Source organism: Maniola jurtina, chromosome 15 (assembly GCF_905333055.1).
Source record: "Maniola jurtina chromosome 15, ilManJurt1.1, whole genome shotgun sequence".
Taxonomy (NCBI): Eukaryota; Metazoa; Arthropoda; class Insecta; order Lepidoptera; family Nymphalidae; genus Maniola; species Maniola jurtina.
The window spans coordinates 92,987-120,507 of record NC_060043.1 but is presented as its reverse complement, the minus strand read 5'-3'; the positions used below and the strand labels follow the sequence as shown (position 1 = coordinate 120,507).

The window sequence follows — 27,521 nt, the reverse complement described above, 5'->3', positions numbered from 1 at the left end:
AACCTACTGGACTGTACAAAACACAGCTTTCGCAGTTCGGAATCATGAAATAACAGCGCTAAGCTTAATCATGCGGTAATCAGTAGGCGCGCAGCATCCCGCACATCAAAACACAGATAAACATCTAAAGCCGAAAAAAGTGTGGGCTTTACTTGACGTACGACGCGTGCCCGGAGACGTCAGAACTAATTTTATATTAAATACTCAAGATCAACTCGCTTTCTACTTGTTCATTTACTACACGCCCAAAAAAAAGAGTGCAACGTTTTCTTTATTCTATCATAACTTTTAAATGCCTGAACAGATTTGTACGTACCGTTAGAATCCTTACATCATCCCAAGTGATAAAATGGCTATACTTAACTTTTTTGAAAAAAAATTCAGTATGGCGGTTATATGACACCCACAGATCAGAGAATAAGATAAACGTTTATAAACTAAGCATTAAGTATTTTTATAGTTAGATAATATTTATTACAGATTACGAGTCGGTACTACATGTTAAACATAGGATAGAGGAAATGGGTAGACTGTCGTTAAATGCAGGAAACGATGTGACAGAGACGTGGTCTGTTTAGTCTTTGTCATGAGCTAGTATGTGTTGAGACAAAGGACAATGAGCAGTTTCTTGAGTCACGTCCTGTGTGATAGTCTTCGTTAGGGTCGCCATCAGTGAATTTATAAACTAGGACAAGAACATGAAAACTCCGGATTTTCGAGCGTAAAACCCTGACATATTAATGGTCAAATTTTTTACCTCACAAATTATATATAGCAAAATAAAAAATAGTAAAAATCTCATTCAATATTCATAAGCCACGACGGATGGATAACGTGCGAAAATAAGAAACCGAAAAAAAGAGTGCATGTAAAACTTATGAAGTAGATAGAAGAAGAGTTCACTTACTTGAAGAAAATACCTACCTATCGCTATCCCACTTCAACTAACAAATTAGAGCATAAGATCGGTGGGTCCATTCTTTCGGTCTCGCTAGGTAGTTGAAGTGGGACAGCGATAAGTAGGTTTTGTTTCCAGCAATCCAGGTATATATGTATATTTGTAGATTGATTGGAAAAACTCAGCCTGTATGCTCCGGACGCCCACCAAACTAGGACAAATCCGAGGAAGCCCGGACAGATGGCAACCCTAGTCTGGGTGTATCGGCGACTGGCGTCGGGCCACTGGGGTCGGTCGTCCGGCCATTAGCGTGCCACTCGATACCCCATTAGCGACGTTGCGTGGGTTTACAGCGAAACACACCCGCTCTATATTTATATCGAGGAAATGGCGACTACGTGCATAGTTTGATCTCAACAACACGTACGAGAACTTGCGCTGTTTTATTTTTATTCGGTTAAAGTTAGCCCTTTACTGCGATCTCATTTATTAACATGTGACGATGCCGTTTAAGATATAAATGAGTAATATATAAGTAAAGTTCGTTCACAGTACCTATATAGGGTGCTATAAGGTTATTTGTGTCCGGTCAACTGACACCGTAGCCGGGTGCAGCGACCTGGCTACGGCGTAGCACACTTCGTAGCCGCTAATGTGTTTGTCCACTGCGCCCGACTCGCGCCCGCGCGCCGCGTCGCACCCGCCTCTCCACAAACGCCTGTTGACACGCGTTGATTAGGGCACTGCATGCCTGAAAGTTTTCCATAATGTTCTCGGCGGTGTGTGAAGTGTACCAATCCGCACTTGGCCAGCGTGGCTTTCACTCTGAGAAGAAACCTGTGCTCAGTAGTGAGCTGGCGACGCATTCACGATGATGATTATCTAAATTCTAAATGGAAGCATTCTTTTATTATATCACTAGCTGATGCCCACGACTTCATTCTCGTGGATATAGGTTTTAAAGATCCCGTGGGAACTCATTGATTTTCCGGGTTAAAATGTAGCTTATATGTTAATCTAGGGTATAATCTATCTCCATTTCAAATTTCAACCGAATCCATTTAGTAGTTTTAACAAACATCCATCCATACATACTTACAAACGTGTATAATATTAGAAGGATTATGTTGTAAGTGTACAAATTATACGGGCATTACGGAAACCCCATTGTCTGTTATCTCTACGACGCCATTGTAACCGCTGTTCCCGACACAACAGTAATGTGCGGTGAGCTTTACAATAACGATGGCGGAGGGAGCGTGTTTGCTCTGAGATGTCCATTAGATGCGCGCTTGCCATTAGCAGGTTAAACGTAGTTTAACTACCTAAATGGCGCAGTGGTGGGCGCTGCGGTAGCGAAGGTCCCGCGTTCGATTTCCGGTGGGGGAAATTTAGGAACTTATAGTATTCTATAAGTTCCTAAATTGCCCCTACTAGAAATCTGACCGTGGGTATACGCGGGTATGCCATAATTCTTCCCATTCGATTCCCATTTCAGACTGCATATTCACATATTACCTTTCAGGTGAAAGCGCATTCGAGAGCTACAATATCGTTATCGAAAAAGAATAAAAACCCGCTCAATAGATTGCTTTTACGTTCAATTTGTACGGCTAACCGAAGCTTTCAATATGGTCCGCCAGGTTAGCTTTTTCATGCATTAAATACATAAATGCACGGAGTAAACGAATTTCTTTTAACTATACAAAACTATTTTATTTGTGGTTGTATTTTTTATTTGTGTATTCAGCGAAGAAAAAATTTCAAGAAAACCTGCACATACCTACCAGAAAGTTTTCCATTGTTTTCTCAAAGATGTGTGAAGTCTGCCAGGCCGCTTCTTCTCGTATGCCCATCTCATTCTGAGACAAGACCCGCGCTGCGAGCCGGTGGCGATGCTCTTATTGATAATGTTACAAAACTTACATGTTGTATAGAAGGAGGCATTACTTTGCGGAACTTCTTGATCGTCACTTTGCAATTGAGCATTGTAAGGCCATATCTCCTGAGGATGCTTCGGTGTCGGGGCGAAACGTGCGTTGGTGTGTTTTGGGAATATTTGTGTGCTAAGTACTGCGTGGTGGCGGTGCGTATTGCGTGCTTGGTGGCTGGCTTTTCCTGCATGCTTAGCAGTGGGAGGGCGGGCGGCGCATATCGCTTGCTGGATGTTGCACCACACAGATTTGTGTATTTCAGCGGATTAAGCAAATTAAGCTTTTGGTTCCTTGTATAAAACTTAAGTAATTAAGGCACTAGTTAAATAGGTATAATTGAATTTAATTTTCCGCTTCAATTATCTACTTCAGTAATCACTGGTGTAAACTAATAATAGGCATTCGGTTTGCGGAAACCACGAGCTGAACAGAACACTGCACGAGTTCAGTTTCCGTCAGCACATGACACGCGACACGCGACAGGTGCGGTGTGACACCGCCCTAATTAAACCCTGAAATACCAATGTTCGCCAATTTTAGCAAAGGTTTATGCTTCAATTTTATTATAATCAGTAAATGCAAAGTATGTATGTAAAGGGTGTCTGTCTGCCTGCTAGTCTTCACGGGCCATCCGTACATATAACTGACTTAGAAAAATAGCGTGCAGCGCGGTGAACGACATAGATTAATTTTTGCCCGGAAAATCAAAAAGTTCCCACAGGATTTTTAAACGCATAAAAGTGCGAAAAGCTTGGTGGTATTTTTATAAACGTAGGTATGTTGAAGTACTTAGCATTTGCCTAAGTAATAAATTAATAATAAATTGTGTATCTACAAGCATATAATCGTCTAAGTTACTAGTGACTACATATACTCTAAGTTACAGTTTTTAGTTACTTCATTACCTAGTGCTAATATCACGTTATGTCATCTTAGGTAATGAAGAATTAATGAATAGGTTCTAATGAAGAATATTATAGTGTTTTAAAGTGCGCACTTCAGACAAATACGTGACCAATCGATACGATATTGAACTTTAAACAAAATCGCTGGGCTTAGGTTTAGCCAGAAATCAGAAAATAACGCGGGAGAACTTGACCTTTCGTCAAACTTATTTTTATTGCTTTTAGGGCCGAAGCGATAAAACTAAGTTTTACGTAAGGTCAATAAACATCCCCGTCCAATGTTGCGAAATATCTCGCGCTTCGACAATAAACTCCTGGAGCGAAATGAAAACTGTAAGAAAACAGTTATTATTTACTCGCGGCCTCTGAGATGACAGAATGCTGCAGCAAGTGGACACTATATATATTATTTTGTTCAACTACGGTCTGTTAGTTGTTAAAGTTGAGTATAACGTAAACACAAACCAGGTCTATTGATTAAATTCAGTGCTAATAGTCCCACAGGGAGCATTATGAAGAATATAGCTACTTACTGTATTTAGACCAGTCAATTCAGCTTACGTCTCTGATTGTATACAATGTAATTTTATAAGTAAGAAACATGTGTGGAAAGTAGGTAGTTATGAACAAATAATGAAGTTTTTGATTTTGCTTTTTTCCGCATGTTTTGGGTTTTACGTTATGTTGAATTTATGATGACTCCAATAGTCTTTGTCGTACGGATCCCTGAGATGATCTCATTTTATAGAATGGGTGTAGTTTGGGAGATATGAGGCTCATAATATCAACACACGTTGCAGAATATAGATGCAAAAATTATAACTCTTTTGCAGACGAGTTAAAACCAAGCAATCTATTTTGCTCCCAATAATATTATGATAACTTTGAAACTTTTTCAAAATGATATCGCTTGCACCGTCATTTCACCGGACATTCCCCTCGGGCTACGAAAGTATTTTAAAAGTACCAAGAACTTTGCTCGTAACATAGAACGAATGAATCTACTAAATAAAGTTAAATTGACATTTTTTCTTAATTAAGTAAAGTCTTCACTGTAGAACTACATATAATATTACTAGTGTTTCGCTCGGTGCGCGAGCTGCTAAAGCAGCTCGCGTGACGTGGCAATGTTATTTTTTTATTGAGATAGACAATCCACCCCGAAAAACCCATGAAACGACACCCATGTCAATTTTTTCTTAAAAAGTGCATGTTCGCCATCTTGAATTTCAAAATAAATGTTGTTACCAAAATCAGCACCCCGGAAAGCTCTGAAAACTACATCCATATCATTTTTTGTAAAAACGGGGTAGTTGAGGTTAATTAAGTAGGGTGTAGTTAATCATTTACTACATTCTTCAAAGATTGCGAGTTTCAACGAAATCGGTTGGAAAACAAAAGAGTTATAAAAATCATATAGGCCGCCATCTTGTTTTTCTGAAATGTCATAATTTTCCCCTACTCATATCGCGCATCCGAACATATCTTCCATACATCAATGTATCGTTTTCCGTCTCTTTCTAGGAGAATGAGACATTCATAATCGCCATACAAAATGTATGGAAAAATAAATTCCGCCATTTTGAATTTTTTTTCTATTCATCGAGTAGACCTTCGGATCCTGATCATCTCTTGCCAAGAAACCTCACTTCCATCTTTTATACCCTCCGAGCTTGACACCGGCGAAATTTGTATGGCGGCCATCTTTTCTTCGCCATTTTGAATTTTTTTCCAGCTATTTGGCAATTGGATGACGTCATGAATGACATTTGCTCGAGCACCCCCAACCTATCTTCAATACCTTAAGCGGGCCTTCCACCCGTCTCCGAAACCCTCAATCATCAGCTCTCTCCATAATTTTGGCTTACTAACTTTTTGTTTTCTATACGACACCATCAGTGAAAAAAAAATTTTTCATACAAAATTTTACAGGAGTTTCTTAGTTGAAAATCTCGAAAATCTCCCCAATAGTGGCAACACCGTTTCTATATTTCGATATTGCCGGCTGAGTCACACAATCGATTCATACATATCGACTTTCCAAAATGTTGCCAACTGCCTCAAAAACGTGATCAAAATTTTGAAAAATTAAAAAAAATACAAAATGGCCGCCAACTCGTTTTGCAGAAATAAATTACATCGTAAAACAACTTTTCCAATAACTACAGGATATACCGCTCCCGATGATGTTTCAATCTCTCCTCTCGCTCGCACCCACGCGAAACGATCGCTCCTAAAAAAAGACCACGTCGAAAATCACTTTTACTTTGATAAATTCCAGTGTTGCCAGTCTCTGGTGACAAAAATACCGAAATGTCATTTGTACGAGCAAAACACGTAATCACTCATACTCGGATTTTGCTAAAAGTGCGTATTTCGATTTTTTACAATTTCCCGAAAATCTTGAAATTTCCCAAAAAATGGGGTAATTTTTTCCCACCGATCTATACCTCGAGCCTATACGTACAACCGCTTCATAGAAGCCGAATCGCTCCGATGTTGCCAACTTTGAGATATTTAACTTTTAAAATTGCGTTTTTTCGTACCTCTAACATAATGGCCGCCACGACAGCCGCCATCTTGAATTTTTAAAAACTACCCCCATTCCGTCAAAATTAAGGATAATCGTAGACGAAACCAGAAAAAAATTATAAGTTTCAATTTCCCGTTTCGGATCTGTGGCGCCGCGGTTCGGGGTCGAAAAATCAAAATTTTGAAAACGCTACGGTTCGGACGCCATCTTGTTTTTTCAATTTTTTCGACATTTCCCATTAATCGTTTACTATTTTCTTCAAAGATTGCAAAATTCAACAAAATCGGTTGGAAAACAACGGAGCAGCAAAAATCACGTCGGCCGCCATCTTGTTTTTCTGAAATGTCATAATTTTTCCCCAGAGGGTTCCCGAAACCAAACACAACTCCCCTACATCACTATATCATTTTCCTTCTCTTTCTAGGAGAACAATTATGTCAATGAGTGAGTCAGTGAGTCAGTGGTAATTTCACTGTAGAACTACATATAATATTATGTTTGAAGACCTCAAAGATTCAATGTAATTTTAAGTAAAACTATTAACGATTCTTAGTAAAACTCCAGTCTAGTAATTTAAATACACGTTCAGTGTCGCGTACAAATGAATTCTCAAGAAGTTTTTCTCCTGACCAATTCCAAAGTTTAGAATTTGACAACAAGCAAAATTCCTTCAAAATAAACTCCAAAAGTCTATTTAAATATGCAATTACTTACTTGGTTTTGATTTTCACATTAATTTTGAAAGAGCCACCCCTGATTTTCATTAGGAATAAATTAACCGATCTATCGGTAATTGCACGAAATCAGGATCAGAGGTTTTCATGATTTAGGAGAAATAAAAAGTATTTTTAAAATAAGTAGGTACATGACCAAAGAACACCTAAATAAATAATTATTTGGACTCTAAGTAAGGGACTATTTTATCAGTTGATAAAGTTAAAAAGGGGAACAGTGGCATTTTCTAATCTAGTTGGGTAAATAAACTCAACATGCAACAAATATACAATCGTTTTATTTAATCTTACATTGTTTACCAATCTTTAATTTCTGAAACTAGCTGAAAACCCTTACTGTATTACTTTTCAGTAAAAAAAATAATCGGACTTCCAAATACAATTGTAAAACGTACGTCTGACGCACATCGTTGCCACATGCATCGTTTCGCTCTTCGTAGCGTTATTTCGTTCCACATTTAAAGCAATAAACCTTTTCTGTATCCGCCCTTTGAATTTATATGGTTATTGAAAAGTAGTCGTAGCTACTGATAGACACAATTATAAGTAAATGAACAGTCAACAAATAGCCAACGAGTCGTCGTGATTCGTGAACTACAAGTTCGTTGTAAACTACAAATGCCTGCCAAATACATCGCCACAAAGAAATTTATTCTGTCAATCATTTCAACATAACAAGCCGCTTTTCCTATGTCCCTCTCGACCCTTTGTACCCGTAACTATTACATTATACCAACAAAAAGTCGCCCACAAAAAGATCGTTATAAAGCTAAAAGGCCATTAGCTTCACACAGCGTGACAAAAACCGTGACACGACGTGACAAGGATTAGCGGCCGCGTGACGCGCGTGATCCATGTGACCCAGCGTGACATCCATACCGGGCATTGTCATATATTTGTGACAAGGGATGCTTTTGATAGCGAAACTATTGAGCTGTAGACTACAGGTCACAGTATAGATACACACACAGTGATACGACGCTCTTGATATTTGCGGGTCGGTGGTCGTAGCTCCCAGGATCAGCCCATGTAGCGCCATGTAGCCAAGGCTGAAATCTATAGACCGCACTTTGACTTTGCTTACACTTCAGACACCATAAAAAGGAGACAGCGTTATAGTATAGCGTGCATAAAGTCTCGTTTTAACTGAAACTTAAGTCCGGGCAAAGTACGCTATGTAGATTTGAGCCTAAGAGGCGCGAGATAAGAATAGAATACCTCGCAGTCACATTTTCACCAGTGATCGAAAATTCGGGTGCAAGTAGGTAATGTATACCTATGAGGGGCCCAAACGCCGGCCATGACCCGGGCGCAGGATGATTCAGATCAAGCGAGCGTCGCATTCACTTTGGAGGCGTCCTGTTATTTTACGAATCTCCTCCTTGCTGATCTGATCGCGCAGAAGATACTCCAAATATAGTGCTCTCAAAGATAAGTAAAGAATGTTTAAATAATAAAAGAAATTTAATTTAATAGACACCACCTGCAGTCTGTTTTTCCTTATATTTCTCCTATTCTTAAGGTTGCCTGCTGAAGATCGCTAATTAACGATAAGGCCGCCTTTTGTATCCTCTTTCTGTCTGTGTTTTTTTGGTCTTTTACTTTAATGCTTTTTGTGGTAGTACAAATAAAGAGTAGGTAAGTATAATAAATTAATAATAAAAAGTAAAAATTTAAAAGAAAATAATAATATGCCGCGTCTCAGGTACAAAATAACTTTGATAAGAAATCTTAGTACCCGTGGGTTCGCGTCAGCTCAAAGGGCGCATGTCGCGAAGAACATCAAAAATTGAAAGCTACTCTGATACAAGACGCGCGGAGCAACATGAATATGTGATTAGTTAGTAACGAGTTCTGTGCATACAACTACAGTGTACTACGTGGTACCACTACGTCGGTAACCTTACCTGGACCTGTATCACGCTGGAACGGATCTCAATTTAATTAATAATTTCCTCCTGATCCGCTGATCGAATTTCCCGTGAAATGAAACGTGATAGTTTAGAGGTTAATACGTTCACCTTCCACTCGAAGGAGTTCACCTTCTATTCTATTGGTAGTCGAGTGACAAGTTTATATTGCGTAGTGCGTAAGTTGGTACTTGGTACGGACTCTACGCAGATGCATCGACCACAAGAGGAGAACAACTTCTCTATCAAGTGCTCCAACTTAAACTAATTCATCAGATAAGATAAATTTCATCAGATAGGAATTAAAAATAACGGAGCGTTAATATTATCATGAACTTATACATAAAGTATAAACACAGCCTAAGCATTGCCACCCTGGCATGGCAATCTTGCGGATTATATTGACAGACAAAAGTCGGTACTAGAACATACTAAAATTATTATAGTATCTGTTTTATCTAAAATAGGTAAATTCACTGTCCAACCCACAGCGTGATGAGATTAGACAGGCCACGGCGGCAGGTCATTGCGGTCGATCGTAAACCTGGAATAAAATCTTAATTGAACAAGTGTCACCCCCTCCCCTCGCCCGCCCTCACCCCCGCCCACCCCGCCATATACGTGTATCTTTATGGGCCTTACCACCTCTATACGTGGGGCGCACTGTACCTGGTAGCAATTTTAGGCTAGGCGCACACTCGCGGTTAAATGACCGTCTGGTCAAATAACCGCCTCGATTTATCATACAAAATTGTCATCATCATCATTTTTTTATTCAGATATACGAGGCTTTGACTGCAATCTCACCTAGCGGCAAGTGATGATGCAGACTAAGATGGAAACCAATGGATGTACCGAATTAATTTTATTATCAAATTATAGACGTCCACTGTTGGACGTAGGGCCATGCCGCGGTCTGGCGGAGGTGTTCCAACGCTCCGTTATTCGGCACGAGGTCGCTATTCTAGCAGCTCGGGACTCCAACGTCTATCAGTTGCAAAATTGTGCCGACTACATTATAATTTCCGCTTGTGAATTACATTGTCGTACGATTTCGTGTGCGCCTTGCCTTATGCCTGTCGTAGTCAGTTCGTAGCGCAACGGAGGTATTTTTGTCGGTATCTGAAAACGTAAAATACAAAAGGTTTTGTTGGTCGCATTTTTCATGTCTGGGCATTTGAAGGTCGTTCGTATAGCTAATACGTGAATCTATCTATCTTTTATGAATTTTACTTAGAAACATTTTATTACCTTATAAAGCTTACGCCCGCGCCTTCGTCCGCGTGGACGACACATTTTTCAAACTCCTATTTACCCTTAGGGGTTTAATTTTTAAAAATTCCTTCTTAGCGAATGTCTACGTCATAATATCTCTGCGTGCCAAATTCCATCCAATCCTGACATCCGAACATTCGATTGTGCCTGTGTGGATTAAGGTTTTTAAATATCCCGTGCAATCTCTTTGATTTTCCGACATACAAAGTAACGTCTTTAACTTATATCCATGCAATGAATCACGTGGAGCCGTGTCACACAGTTTCTCATTTACAACAATAGGTCGGGAGTCGGCATGTAGTTTAATTATTGCATATAGACTGGTTTATTGTAGTAGTATAGTGTTCGCAATTCGGGTGTAATCGAAGGACAAATCCCAAGTGTCGACGGACGACGATATTGACTCGACACGATCGGGCCACGGGCGACACAGGCCGGCGGTACTGCGGGGCCACGACCCTTCGCACAAGCGAGCTGAGCTCTATAACGGATAACGTAAAATACGAAAGGTTTTCTTGGTCGCATTTTTCGTGTCTGAAGACCTTTGAGCCACGGCTTTGCTGTGCGTCTACTGTCACCACCTCATCTCGCACAGTAAGAGAAGAAAGAAAGAAAAACATCAAATCCCCAGTCTAGTGCGTGTCGTAATATAAGTATTAGCTGTTTTACATGGCTGACAACTCTATCTTAGTAATTTTCAATGAAAATACTACTCCAAAAGTATAAAGTACATAATATCTAGCAAGTCGTGGCCCCGCGTCAATACCTCGCTCGGCGCTATTCGGCGCTTGATGGGAAAACTAATGGATTGTAACATCTGCCTCCGGGATCCGATGGAGCGTACTTGTATACTTGTGACACTGGAAGCCGGGCACCGACAGAGGTCGGTTCGAGAGCTGTCTCACTCTAGTTCACTCTGGTTGGACTCTCTATTTATCCGATGGAGCGTACTTGTATACTTGTGACACTGGAAGCCGGGCACCGACAGAGGTCGGTTCGAGAGCTGTCTCACTCTAGTTCACTCTGGTTGGACTCTCTATTTATCCGATGGAGCGTACTTGTATACTTGTGACACTGGAAGCCGGGCACCGACAGAGGTCGGTTCGAGAGCTGTCTCACTCTAGTTCACTCTGGTTGGACTCTCTATTTATCCGATGGAGCGTACTTGTATACTTGTGACACTGGAAGCCGGGCACCGACAGAGGTCGGTTCGAGAGCTGTCTCACTCTAGTTCACTCTGGTTGGACTCTCTATTTATCCGATGGAGCGTACTTGTATACTTGTGACACTGGAAGCCGGGCACCGACAGAGGTCGGTTCGAGAGCTGTCTCACTCTAGTTCACTCTGGTTGGACTCTCTATTTATCCGATGGAGCGTACTTGTATACTTGTGACACTGGAAGCCGGGCACCGACAGAGGTCGGTTCGAGAGCTGTCTCACTCTAGTTCACTCTGGTTGGACTCTCTGTTTGATACGCTTTGCCGCTGACTGACGAGAAAACCTATTTATGTGCAGATCGACAAAAGCACATTCAAACAGACAGTAGGAGAGTTATCTTTATAAGTAGGTATAGTAATGTGTATTTGAGAGGTACTAAATCAATAAGTCTTTAACAATTTATTTTTAGGTCTGTATATGAAATTCTCTTTAACAGTAAAACAATTATTACAAACAAAGGTTAGGTATCCCAAACTCGACGGAATTTATGAATTGTTTCCGTCCTCGTCTGACACAACTACGTTGGTATTTTTTTGTAAAAGTTCGCGGAGCCTGCGCTTCTGCCACTACTACAGTAATACCTACAGTACAGTAAGTACAGTAGTGCCTTTCGTTGGCACGACACATAATACATACATAATACACTGTTTAAGTTAAGTTAGTTTTTAAGTTTTATATTTTAAATTTTATATTTTAGGGTTTATATTTTTTATTTTTATTTTTTATTTTTAGTTTTGTATAAGCGTCATTATTTGTAATACTATGTTAATGTGTCGGTTTCAACGAATAAATTTTATTCTATTCTTTCTATTCTAATAATTGGAGTGGCGAGTGCTGGTCACACAATACCCGACGCGACCGACGACGTAACGTTGACGCGGCTTCTGGGCGCTACGAGCGTAATGCAGGGAACTGCATGGATTGCGTTCACTTTACGGAGCTGCTGTAGTCGCAGTAGAAACAGTATTTTCACATTTAGTGGCTGCTGCATGACACAAGCTGACCAGGAGTTTGAGAAAGTTCGTGCTCGAGCTACAGGGGGTAAAAACTAAAACAAAAAGAATGCGTGACGAAAAATGTATTGTAGCACTTCAAACTAAAATTATATTAACTAATATTAACTAAATAATAAAACAACTTTGAAACAAGAAACACAGGTACAAAATGGCGACGACATACACTTTAATGTGTAAACCCTTTCAAACAGTTGCCACCAATAATATATGTACCTTCTAGAAGCCACGTTGGAATTATTTCCACTGCGCCACATATCATATTCATCAGCCCATACGTCCACTGCTGGACTGCATTTTCAAAAGCGCGCCATTGAGCAGAGGTCTCTCTCTTATTCACTCGTTTATTCAGGTCATCGATGCGGTCATCGTCCCATCTAACATCACAGAACACGTCTGCCGCAAAAATTGTCGCTTACTTGGTTAATCTTTTAACTGCATAAATCACTTTTGTTCGCGTTGCATCGTCGTCTCGCAGCACGTCTGACCAGGGCCCTACAGCCGCGTGTCTGCCATTCCCGGAGATTTATCTCGCGAAACAAACTGAGCAATGCAAGCATTTTTGCTTTGATATTTATACCGCTGTAAAACACGCGAACGAAAATTCAGGATCGTATAAACATATCTCACCTAACATACCAAAATACTTGCTCATACGCAAACAGAAAGTGTTTATATAATATTAAAATTAGTAAAATTAGTAATCAGCTATATTCTAATCAAATGAGAAACTGACTGACCGACGTATCAACATACAGGCGTGGGATTTAGAAACTTGAAATGTTGCATGTGTCAGGTATAGCGTCAGCCAGCGGCCTGACGGGGGGTCCAGGGTTCAATCCCGGGCACGCACCTTTACGAAGTTATGTGCGTGAATCAATGTATTACATTTCGAGGAAACCTGCATGCCTGAGAGTTCTCCGTAAAGTTCTCACTTCTCAAAGATGTTGAAGTTTGCCAATCTGCACGTCTTAGCCAGGGTGGTAGACTATGGCTATACAATATACATACCATCCTAATTCTGAGAAGAGACCTGTGCTTACAAGTGAGGAATTGATTATGATGATATTATGTGGGTACCTACCTAACGCTACTTTACCGTGGAGGGGTCTCTCCGTCACTCTCTCCATACAAACGTAGTTCGTCTCTCATTGGAATACTAACCAATCATACTCAATGGAATTTTGTAGAAAAGTTCCGGGAACTAATGCCTATGCCTGTGGTTTTCTAAATTTCCGTTGAAATATTCGGTTTCAAAGTTACGCAGTCTTAAAAATTCACATACAAATCTTTGAGCCCCTGTAATTTTAAAACTACATATTTTTGGAAAAATCTAAAACACCACAGGCACAGATTAGTTTCTAGAATATGTCTGCATTTCATGGACTTTGGTTGCTTAATATTCAAATGAAAATGAGGCTACGATTGTATGGAGTAAGTGACGGAGAGAGCCCTGTTAAGTACAGAGTGGACGGCTTCAGGATATTGAGTTTATCAAACACGAATCTCGCCCCACTTGTGGTAGGAAAATGGTCGCCATATACGATTATGATGGCCAATATTTGATACATATACTCACAGCCAAACATTACCTTCGCTACATCGACCTCCAATATTAAATTGCAAGCTACGAATAGAGTGCAAGTATTGATTTCTATTGTGCAGGGAATTGTACTTGCTTGATTTTTAAAACTAAAATGTTTCATTTTCTCATACACAATTCAGACCAACTGAAAAATCATTTCAGCTTTTGTTGTCGTTGCAGAAATTTAAAAAGTTTAATTTATCGAATCTAGGGCGCTATCGAATCTATAATCTTTATAATAGTAATGCAATTGAATAAGTGCCTTATTCAATTGTATTCAGCACGATGGACCGACGATATAAAGCGGCTGGCGGGAAGTGGCTGGATGAGGAAGGCTGAGGAGCGGGTGTGGTGGCGCTCTATAGGGAACAACAGTGGACGTCCACAGGCTGATAATGATGTATCTTTAATACAATCCAATCAACTTCTAATATCATTGAATCCAATGATCAGCGATTACCCGCTCTATTTATCGATAGGATGATACTTATCGCTTTGTGAAAAGCTCAACCTACATACCAATATAATCGTCACCCTCAAATTCATCACCCGACCGACGTCCCAGTGGACGTCGAACTGTGGACGCTGAACTGTTAGGAACTGTCACACGCACCGTTATATTTTCTTTAGAAGATGCGAAGAAATTGAATTTCCTGAGAGAGCGAACCGGAGCTAAGGTGCAATTTTCGCGATTGCATATTTGATTCCACTTTCTCGTATAGGAAGTGATTTATTATTTCATCCAATATGATATTCGTAGTTCCTGAATAACTTCCAAAGTTTCGTATTTCAAAAGAAAAGTAGCTATTGAATATCTAACTTGCTGAAGCGATGGATGTTTTTTTTTTTCAGTGACTGAATTCTATAAAAAGAAAAATTCTAGAGTTTAGGATAATTATTATAATACAGGTATTTAAGCTGAACTCCGCTAGAGAACTCAGTCACTCAAACAAAACATCCATCGTTTCAGAAGTCCAAAACATCAGGTACCTATTTTTCTTTTGACGTTGAGGTCCCAAGTTGTTAAAATGGCGACCTCGCACCAGAAAGCGCAGCGTTGGAAGCGTGTTCTACGTGAACAGGGATCCACAAGGTGGAAAGACGACATCCAACGAGTCGCAGGGAGGTACGCTTGATAATGATGATGGCGATGTTCATCCTGCCGTCACTAGCAACCGATACACGGCCGTAATCAATTCATGAATGTGGGTAGCTACTGTTTCAGCAGCATTTTCCTACCGAGAACGACTAGCCGAAACATAACGGTCGCCATTTTTAAAAGTCTATACATAGCAGCGTGCTATGCAATAACATACAAAGTATTAGAGAGCCGGCTCGGTTTATTTACGCCTTTGCATAAACGAGCTTCCACCGACCCGACTCTCGGATTTAAACAACGACTTTGTAATAGAAACTGTACGTCTGTAAATAGTTAATGCCTGAGTCAACCAACAGTCTACACTAAGCTTTACACAGAACTGAACAAACACGTAGTGTGGACATTATACCTAATATCTATATTGGTATAAAGGACTTGTAAAAATTATAAAATTGAAATAAGTCCAACATTTTATGCTTCATAACGTGCATATAGGTTTAAGTTTAAAGACGTTTAATTCTTATAAAGACAATTATAGTGCCAAACTATATGTATTTAATATGGACCTTTCGCATCTTTAAATTAAACACCTAGTTAGATTTATAAATTACAATAATTTTAATCAAGATCCATTGAGTAGAATCCGTGTTAAAATTAAATCCAAATGTAACGTGAGCAGAAACATATTTTAAGATAATAGGCACATAGATCAAAATGAGAAAAAAAAAATGGTTCTGCAGCACACAAGCCTCTGTAAAAGGTTTTCAGTATGCAAACCGGGGAGGCAGTTAATCCTATAACGCTACATGGCGCCGTCATATCATGCTGAGATCTAATTATTGCGAGCTTGATGCAGTCACAGCCGACTCCGCCTCGCCGGAAACTCTCTACCTATTTTTACACTGCTTTTACTGTCCGTGGGTTTTGTGGTATAAAGATATGCAAGTTTTTTTTTCAAGCTGAAGTGGCAATGGTACTGGGTAGGACATGCCTGTCGCGGAATGTGGCGCGGCCTTGCTATGCCCAGCAGTAGACAAAGCTAAGCTTATGAGGATAATACTAAGTTTGAAGACTTCCCTGACGCAGTGGTGAACGTTGTGGTCTAATTAGTGGAAGGTACCGAGTTCGATTCCCGGCACAGGAATTGTGGATTTTAATAATTTCTTTTTCTCTGGTCTGGTCAAGTGGAAGGCTTCGGCCGTGGCTAGTTACCACCCTACCGGCAAAAGCCGTGCCGCCAAGCGATTAAGGCTTCCGGTACAATGTCGTGTAGAAACCAAAAGGGAAAGGGGTTTAATAAAAACTGCCATACCCCATTTCAGGCTAGCCCGCTTCCATCTTAGACTGCACCATCACTTACCACCAGGTGAGATTGCAGTCAAGGGCTAACTGTATTTGAATAAAAAAAACGCTAATAACAATAATACAAGCCAATATAAGATCAATTTAGTAAAGGAATGTGAAGTTGCTTATGCGATAGAAATCAAACGCAGTGTAAATATTTCGCTATAAACGTAAGAATTACATACTATTATAATCGCTTTATATCGGCTTTAAAGTATGACGGCCAGTGAGACCTATAAAGTTCACAATCGAACGCAGAGTTTATGTGTTTCCGATACCTTATGGTCCACAAGCAGGCGACTCGCTGTGCCGTGGGGATTTGTTCACGTGTATTAGTTTTCTATACAAGTATCTACTCAATTATAGCTAAAGGCTGTATTTTATAACGCTATGGTACAATAGGGCCTAGAGCTATAAGCTTACTTGTAAACTTAATTTGTTCCCCTCGTTATCAAACCATTGCTTGTCAACTAGTTTGCACGAGTCTCCTTTCAAAATGAGAAGGGTTTAGACTTTAGACTATATTCTTCCACGCTGGGCGAGTGCAGATTAGCAAACTTCACACGCCTTTGAGAACTTTATGGAGAACTCACAGGCATGCAAGTTTCCTCACGATGTTTTCCTTCACCGTCAAGGGATAATCAATTGCTTAACGCACTTTTACTCTGGATAGTTACTGAGGTTAGATTATTTTCGAGTGGCAAAAATTTTATGTTCAATGGATTACTGGCAAACTGATTAAGTTCAATGTTTTTTTGCTGATCTATCGCGTTATCAAAGATAAGTTCTAGTTCATAAGTATGGGTTGCCTGCAAAAGATTACTATTATAGTGATAAGGTAGCCCTTTGTTTGTAAATCTTTCCTGTATTTTATTTTTTGTCATAGTTTTAAGCAATAAAGTATTTTAAATACTTTAAATAAATAAATACATAATAGTATAAGATCTTAGGAATAATTAATTTCTGCAAAGAAATGAAGCGTCTGCAATCTACAGAGCATTAAATAGTGCTATAAAGTACAAAGGATTGTATTTGCATTTAATGCGGTCAGCCCCACTGCGGCGCCGCGGAGAAAACGTTCCCCGCTACGCGGACAGAGCGGAGAGATGTGGGGAATATACAAACACAGGAACGGGGATTTCATTTAGCATTTTCTTAAATAGACACATTTTCTGAGGAGTTATTCACCCGTGAGCAAGTAGGTTTCAATTCAACAGTGTTGGCGTAATAATCTTCTTTTCAAAGGAGGCTGGCCTAATATGAAATAGATGTTAATTAAACTTGAATTAAATGTTGAACGAACTACAAATTTCTGGTGATATTTTTCTACAGATAGCAATGGGTATCTACCATTTGACCCACCGCGCAATTATGGAGAAAAAACTCACTGTAAGTAACTATGTGAAAACTGAAATTGTAGACCCTGTGGTTTGAGTTGTGCAATGAAATGTCATTCTTTTTAACCCCCAACCCAAAAAGAGGGGTGTTATAAGTTTGACGTGTGTATCTGTGTATCTGTCTGTGACATCGTAGCTCCTAAACTAATGAACTGATTTTAATTTAGATTTTGACGTGACAACGTCTTATAATTCGATACAGCCGGCTGCGCGCACGAAAAAACATGACTCATGCGGCGTTACCTCGCCGCAGGCCTTTGTTGTCACGTGCAACTATCGTCAGTAAACCGACTTTACAGACAACCGATTTTTTTTTTGTTTGAAAGGTGGCTTCATCGAGAGTGTTCTTAGCTATAATCCAAAAAAATCGGTTCAGCCGTTTGAAAGTTATTGCAGCTCTTTTCTAGTTACTGTAACCTTCACTTGTCGGGGGTGTTATAAATTTTTAATTTACACTAATTGTTATCCTTTTATATTATGTAACTAGATGATGGCCGCGATTTCATCCGAATGGCTTTAGATTTTTAAAAATCCCGTGGAAATCTTCGATTTTCCGGGATTAAAAATTCCATCCTATGCCCATCAAGCAAGCTTATCCCTATGCCCGATTTAATCAAAATCGGTTAAACGAATGGGCCGTGAAGAAGTAACAGACACATAGACAGACACACTTTTGCATTTATAATATTAAGAATAAGATGAAAGTATGGATATGGATCACATACGTATGAATAACAAATGATATGAACGATAAATGGCTAAAAGTAAGTGGGACAAATTATTTCATTGTGTCGCTGTGTTTTAAATTTTAATAGAGGTGTGGTAAAAATGAAGATTTTAAATTATTATTATTGGTGATTTTATGATACGACCTTTCGAAAGTAAGATTTTATATCTTCTATATTAAGGCTTATTCTGGGCTATAATTCTCTTTAATCTATATAAATCATATCAAACATTTAGTAGTGAGGGCAAAAATCCAATTACCCCCAGCCTCGGCGCCAATAAAAGCCTCGTGTACATATCTATGCTCGTGAGCGATAAGGACGCGACCCTCATCATGTTGCACGCTTGCCGCCCGCCCGACACTCGCCCGCCCGACACTCGTCCGTCCTACACTCGCCCGCCCGACACTCGCCCGCCCGACACTCGCCCGCCCGACACTCGTCCGTCCTACACTCGCCCGCCCGACACTCGCCCGCCCGACACTCGTCCGTCCTACACTCGCCCGCCCGACACTCGCCCGCCCGACACTCGCCCGCCCGACACTCGTCCGTCCTACACTCGCCCGCCCGACACTCGCCCGCCCGACACTCGTCCGTCCTACACTCGCCCGCCCGACACTCGTCCGTCCTACACTCGCCCGCCCGACACTCGCCCGCCCGACACTCGCCCGCCCGACACTCGCCCGCCCGACAACTTGTACATACAGGAAGTTGCACGAACCACTCGAGCGTGTGAAATGGGACTGAAACAGTTCCCAACTGTTTCGGTTTCATTTCACTGTTACTACGAGTGAGCAATTGCTTTAGAGCATCGCCAGCCGCTGGCGACAGCCTGGGCTCAAACAGACGTCTGCCTTCTACTCCAGATCTTACTTTTCAGTTATGCGCGTTTTAAGCAATTGAAATATCACTTGCTTGAACAGTGAAGGAAAACATCGTGAGGAAATCTGCGCACCATGAGCGTTCTCAAAAGTGTGCGAAGTCTGCCAATCCGCACGGCCAGTGTGCTAGGCTGTAACCTAACCCTTCTCATTCTGAGACGAAGCCCGTGACTAGGGAACCAAGGAACACGAAATCGAGGCTTTGTATTTATTTCGTAAAAACTTAGCTGACACAACGAAACAGGGAACGCCCTGGTATCCTGAATAACTTATACTAATAGTATTCGAGCCAGCACGTCCGCCGCGCATGGAGGGTGCACGGCCCGGCGCCGGCCCGCGCCCGGACCGGAGCGCCGTCGTTCCCACACGGCGTAATTGGATTAGTCACGTCATGTCGCCGAGGTTGTGTGCCGAGTGCTTACAACACCTTGCTAGGGTTCCACACCCGAAGGATGCCGACGGGATCCTATCACTGACTCCGCTGTCCGTTCGTCCGTCTGTTGGTCAGCGGGCTGTATCTCGTGAACCATAATAGGAAGAGAGTTGACAATTTTACAGAATGTGTAGGTATTTCTATTGCCGCTATAACAACAAATAACACCTAAAAATTTCACAATGGCCACCATGAAAATGAAGAAATTTTAAAAAGTGCTGTTTCTTTAACAAAAAAAAAAAACTACGAAACCTTTCGTGTGCAAGTTCGATTAGCGCCTGATCGATTTTTTCGCATAAATTCGACTCATGCTTCTAAATTAAGATTTCTTATTTCTGGATAGCTACAGAAACAGTATAAATAAAAACACGTGTCTATGTACCTATAGTCGCCACTGAGAAACACCACTTTAATATGTAATAATAATGATTACCTACCGTAGGTGTAAAGCTGTGCTTAACTACGCCCTACACGGATAATCCTCAAACTAGCAAACTTAAATTAGCTTCTCTACATGCGTCGAGCTCGCGCTCCACTCGCGACTTGCGAGTTGGGAACGTAACTTGCTTCGGCCTCGAGTAGCTACCTACTGCGCTGTAATGCTGAGTACCAGAGATGTGGTTTCGCCAATTTGCCTAGTCTTGGCACACATAACATAATAACATTTAATAAAGCTGTGACGACGCGACGCTTACGAGTAACTTGAAAGTGCCAAGTTTAAGTGGAGTTCTAAAGTTTCCATTATCTATTGAATATGCGAGATTGCATCCCCCCTCCCACCCTCTGCACCCCTTCTACCCCCCAACAGTCTCCAGTGTATCGGCGCTTTGCTATGGTAATAGGTAATTGTTTGTTTTTGTCTCCACCACCACGTCGCGGTATCGTCGGGACTCGGGATAGCTTTCAATAAACTTAGATCTAATAAGCTTTGATTATTCCACCTCCTCAGCTCGAGCAATAAATTCAAATAAGGGTTTCATCTATGTTCGTTGGCCTTCAATCCTATACTAACAAATAACCACACATCATCATCAAACCACTGTCGGCTCACTACTAAGCACGGCTTTCCTCTCAGAATGAGAAGGGTTTGGCCGAGTGCAGCGGATTGGCAGACTTCACCACCTTTGGGAACTTTATGGAGAACTTACAGTCATGCAGGTTTCCCGCGATGTTTTCCTTCACCGTTAAACCAAGTAATATTTCCAAAAAGCTAGACTTGCCGACTAGCAGGCGGGCATTTTACCCAATGGGCTGTCCTGTCACTGCTAATCAGAATAATTATGATAATTAGATATAGTTAATTAATGCATTCCAAGTTGAGGTTTTAATCAAACCGGCGCGCTGTGAGCAGCTAAGTAATTAAAACCGTTAAATCGACCGCGGCTAAAGGGAATTTATGATCAACGCTAATTGAACTGAATTCTAAATCACAATCAATCCAATATCGGAAGTGTATTGTGACGTAAGGTCGATCAATTTCATTAGAGCGGGCGCACACGATCGTATCGTCAAAATCCAGTATTCTCAGCATCCATAAAGCTTAGCTACGATAACAATTACGACTTATTCTATGATTGGCCTAAAATGATGTGTATGTAAGTTTCTTTAGTCCACCATAACTTTCTAAATGCCTGAACAGATGTGTATGTATGAGGTATCGTTAGACTCCTTACACAAACACGAGTGACACGGGCTATATTTTTTGATGAAAAACCACAACATGGCGGCTGTATGGCATCATTTTCAAATGTGAGTTATTTTCTTTTTCTAACGGTAGCTACTTACTTCGTGCTGGGCAGCAGCTCCGCTCGCGGCAAGCCGGCTATGCATGACAAGTAGATGTGGTGATGGCATACGTAATGCCGCCTCTGTATGCACTGAGTCAGTCAACTCACCCTGTCGGCTCCCTCCGCGCCTTCGCTGCACACCCGGGAATAATGAACGCTGCCCTGATTGCATTACTGAATAAATAATGACATATTCATTGTTACGCGCTAAGTTCGTCTTTCTCCAATGATGTAAGTGGATGGCTTAGTTTTCATACGTCCGCTCATTGAGCCCTCTTCCCTCCGAGTAGTGATGCGCTAATCTATAAAAACTGGTCAAGTTCGTACTAGAAACGCATAAGGTAGAGTTCCTTAGCAATTGCTCACGCTACTTGCTGTATAAAATCAATTTTCGGCGCCCAATTTTCATGTTGAGATATCCTGAAAAATCTGTTAAATATTTCTTAATTCTATTATGCCTCTGTATAGCGGTAACAGATTTACTGTTCTAGAATTTTAACTTTAAAGTTCTTGTAGATTTTTAAGTAACTATCAACACAGACAGACGTACAGACAATAATATATTTCTCATGAATTCCCCTCCTATATACTACTCGCTCTATTATAAATGCGTTATAACAAGGTTTTCTTATATCCGAAGCGGGTATTTCCTGTCAAAGACTGATTCCAGATAATCTTTCATATTAGAAAACATATAATTTACACACACATTATGACTGGACAGTATGTTACGACATGATGAAGAGCATAATGTCCGAGACTCATTAGCTGTGCACTCTCGTTCAGCAAAACTTCGCGAGGGAAATGACCAAGTTCGTAAGTAAGACTGATCGATTGGTGATTATCCCCCCCCCCCCGGGCTTAGCGCGATATCCTCACCATGGGGGGTCAATCTAACACGTGGAAGAACTCAAACAGAACTCTGTTAACTACATACCTACATACAAAGGTATTACGATTCCGTACAAAAACGGTAAAAAAGGAACACTTATGGTGCAACTAGCCTCAATTAGCAGCACACTGAAATCCGAAAGGTCGGCAGTTCAAAGCCCGCCCATTGCACTATAATATTGTTAAAAAATTCAGCAGTAGGTATAGTTTGACTATTAGATACGCGTACTGTCACAGTCAAAAGTACGGTTTAGTACGTTAACCGGGTAAACGGGTACGTCGTACTATTGATATGGCAGTTGATACATATAGAGCAAACTATGGCGAGTTCTCAGATTGTACGCGTTGTACACGCTCTGAAACTTCCAGCTGCTTTGCCTTAGTCAGTTGACAGTACCAAATAAATAGACATACTACTTCCAATGTTGTGAGAAAAGATTATAAATAAGACAAGAATTCTTTGAAAAAGTATTTAGATACCTACTGTGCGGACAACGTTGCCTCTAACCCCAGGTGAAAACATATTTCAAGTTGGCATTTATTCATGTTCAATGCCGGTCGGCCGCCGGGAGTGTACCGGGCCGGTCCCGACGCGCGGCCGGCACCGGTGTTCAGCGCGACAGTTTAGTCTCAATTTATGAAGACAAGTACCCCTGGAGCAACATCAATCGAGTGGCGTCGAGTAAAACATTCAGTGTAAGGTATAAGTAGTTGTATACTGCTTAGGGCATTGATTTAACTTGTGGTTTCTTTTGCAAAGGTTCAATTAAGCTGCGTTTATACTGTTCAGTCGACAATTGCTCACAACCATAGATAACGGAAATTCCATACTCAGTGTTCAAAACACATACAATCTGTTCTAAATACAATGAAACAACGAACATACATTCTGCACAACAGCTACTGAACAGTTTACTCTCGTTTCTAGTGAATTCGAAAAAGATCGGAGATCAACCGAGCACATCCAACGCTGAGCGAATGCTCAGAGAACCTTTCACTCAGTGAAAGAGCAAGGGAAAAATCATTCGCTGAATCCAACCGGTCTTCACCGACTGAACCTGTTCGTTCGCCATGCATACCGCGCGCGCGTGGACGAAGTGCGAACGATGCTCGCGCTCAAAACTGTGCACAACACTGAAGTGAAAGAGTAGTTTTAAAGAAACGTTTTTAGAAATTCCCCGCGAGCGAAGCATATAGTAGTGTTCAATAAATAAGTAATAATCAGTCGCAAATAAACAGTCAGAGGAGGAGTACGTGTCTTTTAATATCCTAATACTGCCAAAGTAAAAAGAAGCCTTAAGTCCTCAACATATGGTCGAAAATCGAAGCCGGATTCATAGACAAGCAAGTGACACGAAACACGAAGCGCGTCGAGTAAAGATACCTACGGTAATTAGCAAGGCGCACGCCAAGTGTGGCGCACCAAGTTCTATGAAGACACATTTTAGCAGTGCATTATGACTACGACACCGGACCAAGTTATAAGCATTCTGGAAGATACGGCGCAACTATTCCAAAAGGCTAAGATCAACCTTAAGAAATGCCCTAAGGAACGCCTCACAAAGGGGTACCTGGAATCCAGAATTAAATCTATAAACGAATATTGGCAAACATTCAAGCAAGCTCACCAAGATTTAATAAGGTGCACTACAAGGGAGCAGAGAGGCAATTTGCCATATTTCGTAAATGAGGAATTCTATGTACAAGAAGACGTGTACCTCTACTTACAAGGATATCTAAAGGATTTGTTGGAGTTAAAAACCAGTTCCAGTAATCGAAGCCCAAGTGTCAACGATACGAGTACATCGAGTCATGTATTAGCGCGGTTGCCGAAAATACAGTTGCCGACGTTCGATGGAAAGTATGAAGAATGGCCAACGTTTCAAGACTTGTTCGTTTCATTAGTGCATACGGACGCTGCGTTAACCAACGTGCAAAAGCTACATTATTTAAAAACAAGTATCACAGGTGAGGCAGCAGCTTTATTAAAATTTATTGAAATTACAGATGACAACTACTCCCTCGCCTGGGATATATTAAAAAATAGATATGGTAGTAGACGGCTAATAGTTAATTCCCTGTTAAAACGACTTTTTTCGATTCGCAAAAGTAATAATAATATACAGTCCGCTCAACATATAAAAACACTTTTAGACACCACTAGCGAAATTATAAATAGTTTGCGTAATCAGAGAATAGATACGGACTCCTGGGATCCTATTTTAATATTTCTCACAGTGCAGAAACTGGACCAAGAGTCCCACAAGCAATGGGAAGATTTTGCACACAAGGACAACGTTGACGAACTACCGGCGTGGGCAGATTTATCAAAGTTCCTCGACAATAAATTCAGAACTTTAGAGTTAGTGACCTCTTCTACAAGTAAAGAGAAGACTACTAAGGAAAAAGTGTTCCACGTGACCAACCAAACGAAGATGTGTATCCGATGTAAGGGTGACCATACACTAGGCCACTGTCAGGAGTTTTTAAAATTGTCTCCAGTGGAAAGAGGCCTTTATGTGAAAGAAAACAACATCTGTTTCAACTGCCTCTCTTCGGGACATATTTCTTCCAGGTGCAGGGTTCCGCATACTTGTAAAATTTGCCGTAAACGACATTCTACGCTTCTCCATCGAAAAAGAACCACAGACACTTCGGATAACCAAGAAACTATACAACCGACAGTATCTACCGAACATAAAGGAGAGATAGTACAAGTTAACGCAAGAATCGAACCCACTACTGAGGTACCTACAAGTGAAACCCTATTGGCAACGTCTTTAGTGAAAATAAGGGATGACTATGGGCACACTACTGTAGTAAGAGCTCTCGTGGACACAGGATCACAAGCAAGCTTCGTAAGTGAAAGGGCAGTACAAGCTTTACGATTGAAGAGGAAAAGCATTAAAGGCACGATCACAGGTATTGGATCAACAAGGACGACTGTAAAGCAAGCAACAGAGTTATACGTCTTACCAAGACACGAAGAAGCATTCAAGATCAAGACGTATATCATGCCAACGCGACTCACCTCAAAATTACCAACCACAACCATCTCTAACAACACCTGGACGCACTTAGAAGGTCTCGTTCTGGCAGATCCAAGTTTCAACCAACCAGGACGAGTAGACATGTTGCTCGGTGTAGATGTATGTGCCCAAATTATGAAAGGAGAAATTATCAAGGGTCCCCCAGGAACTCCAAGCGCGCAGAATACCAGCCTGGGTTGGATCTTATTCGGCACTATACAAAAGACCCAAGGAGATGAGATTATAAGCATGCATCTGAATCTGGAATTGGACAATATGCTAAAGAATATGTGGGAGCTAGACACAAATGAAATACGAAAACATACACAAGAAGAAAGAAATAAGAAAGAAGAAATATACAAAACTACAACCACCAGAACAGATGAAGAACGATACACTGTAGAACTACCAAGAAAAATAAAACAGCTACAATGTGCCGAAAGAAAAACAAGAGATATTGCGCTAAAAGGGTTATATCAGTTAGAAAGAAGATTTGAGAAGAATACAAGTTTAAAAAATGAATACGTTAAAGTCATGGAAGAACATAAAGAGATGAATCACAAGGAAGAAGTACCAAAAGAAAAAATCAACAATCCAGCAGTCGGTCTACTACATCATGCCGTGGTCAAAGCTAAGGTGAATAATCTGGAAAAGGTTGCCAAGACTGCAATGAATACAGATTCAAAAGAAGAATTGCGAAAGGAAGGCTTTGTGCTGCAGAAGTTGTGCTCTAACGATGCTGAATTCCTGAAACAATTTGAACTAAAACAAAGGAGTTCCAAAGTAAACCTAGATATAGTAATCAATGATACTATACGAGCACTTGGATTACAATGGAACAAAGGAACTGACAAGTTACAATACAATCTCAACTTACCTGCCGTAGCTGAGCCAAAAAGAACTATCCTCGCTGATATACACCGTCTGTTTGACCCGCTCGGCTGGTTAGCGCCTTCCATTTTACTTGCAAGGTTATTAATTCAGAAACTATGGTTACAAGGATTAACGTGGGATGAAGAAGTAAACGACGTGATTTCTGAAGAATGGCTCGATCTAAGAAACAGTTTCCAACATTTATCTGGAATAGAGATTAATCGATGGCTTCAAACAACTGAAAAACTGATGAAGAATGTTACAGTTCACGGATTTTGCGATGCCTCCAATAAAGGTTATGGTGCCGTCGCTTATATGCGAGTAAAAACTTCTGAAGGAGAAGTGAAGACTACAATCATCGCAGCCAAAACACGTGTGGCCTCGGTTAAGTCTAAATCCTTACCTCGTCTTGAACTCAACGGCGCAGTGCTGCTTGCTGGTCTTCTAAAACAAATACAGGAATCTATGAGAATACCCGCCAGCCAGATGTATGCGTGGACGGATTCTACTATAGTTTTGTCCTGGCTATTTGGAGATCCTGCAAGATGGAATACTTACGTGCGAAATCGCGTAGTTGAGATCCTAGATGACATCGGCAATCACAATTGGTATCATGTCCAATCGCAAGACAATCCTGCTGATATCGCCTCGAGAGGAATATCCTTGGTAGATCTGAAAGAAAACAAAATGTGGTGGAAAGGTCCTGAATGGTTAAGTAATGATGAGATCGAATACTGCAGACCGAAGAACATAAGTACAAATCTGGAAAGAAAGAAATTTTAGAAACAAACCTAAAAATAGAAAATAAAGATACAAGGTTAACTGCGAAATTTGAAGAATGTGATAATTTAACGGAACTGCTAAAAGTTATAACTTACAGTAAAAGATTTTTAAAAGGAAAGAGATTGCAAGATGAAGACATAGCTATCACAACAAAAGAGTTAGATGAAGCGTTAAAAACATGCATTAAGATAACACAGCAAGAAAGCTTTAAGGAAGACATAAGTTATTTAAAGTCTAATGGAAAAGTCCAAGTGAAAAGTAAATTAAAAACCTT

General features: G+C 40.7%; 2 protein-coding genes across 2 annotated transcripts; one reads left to right on the top strand and one right to left on the bottom strand.

Annotated features, from left to right (window-relative positions):
• Positions 1–18,903: 18,903 nt before the first annotated feature.
• On the bottom strand, positions 18,904–19,344 carry LOC123872602 (keratin-associated protein 4-4-like). The gene has a single exon (XM_045916980.1). It carries the CDS (start codon positions 19,342–19,344, stop codon positions 18,904–18,906), a length of 441 nt encoding a protein of 146 aa, XP_045772936.1.
• Positions 19,345–24,019: 4,675 nt separating this feature from the next.
• Positions 24,020–27,247, top strand: LOC123872601. Its single transcript, XM_045916979.1, has one exon. It carries the CDS (start codon positions 24,020–24,022, stop codon positions 27,245–27,247), a length of 3,228 nt encoding a protein of 1,075 aa, XP_045772935.1.
• Positions 27,248–27,521: the final 274 nt, after the last annotated feature.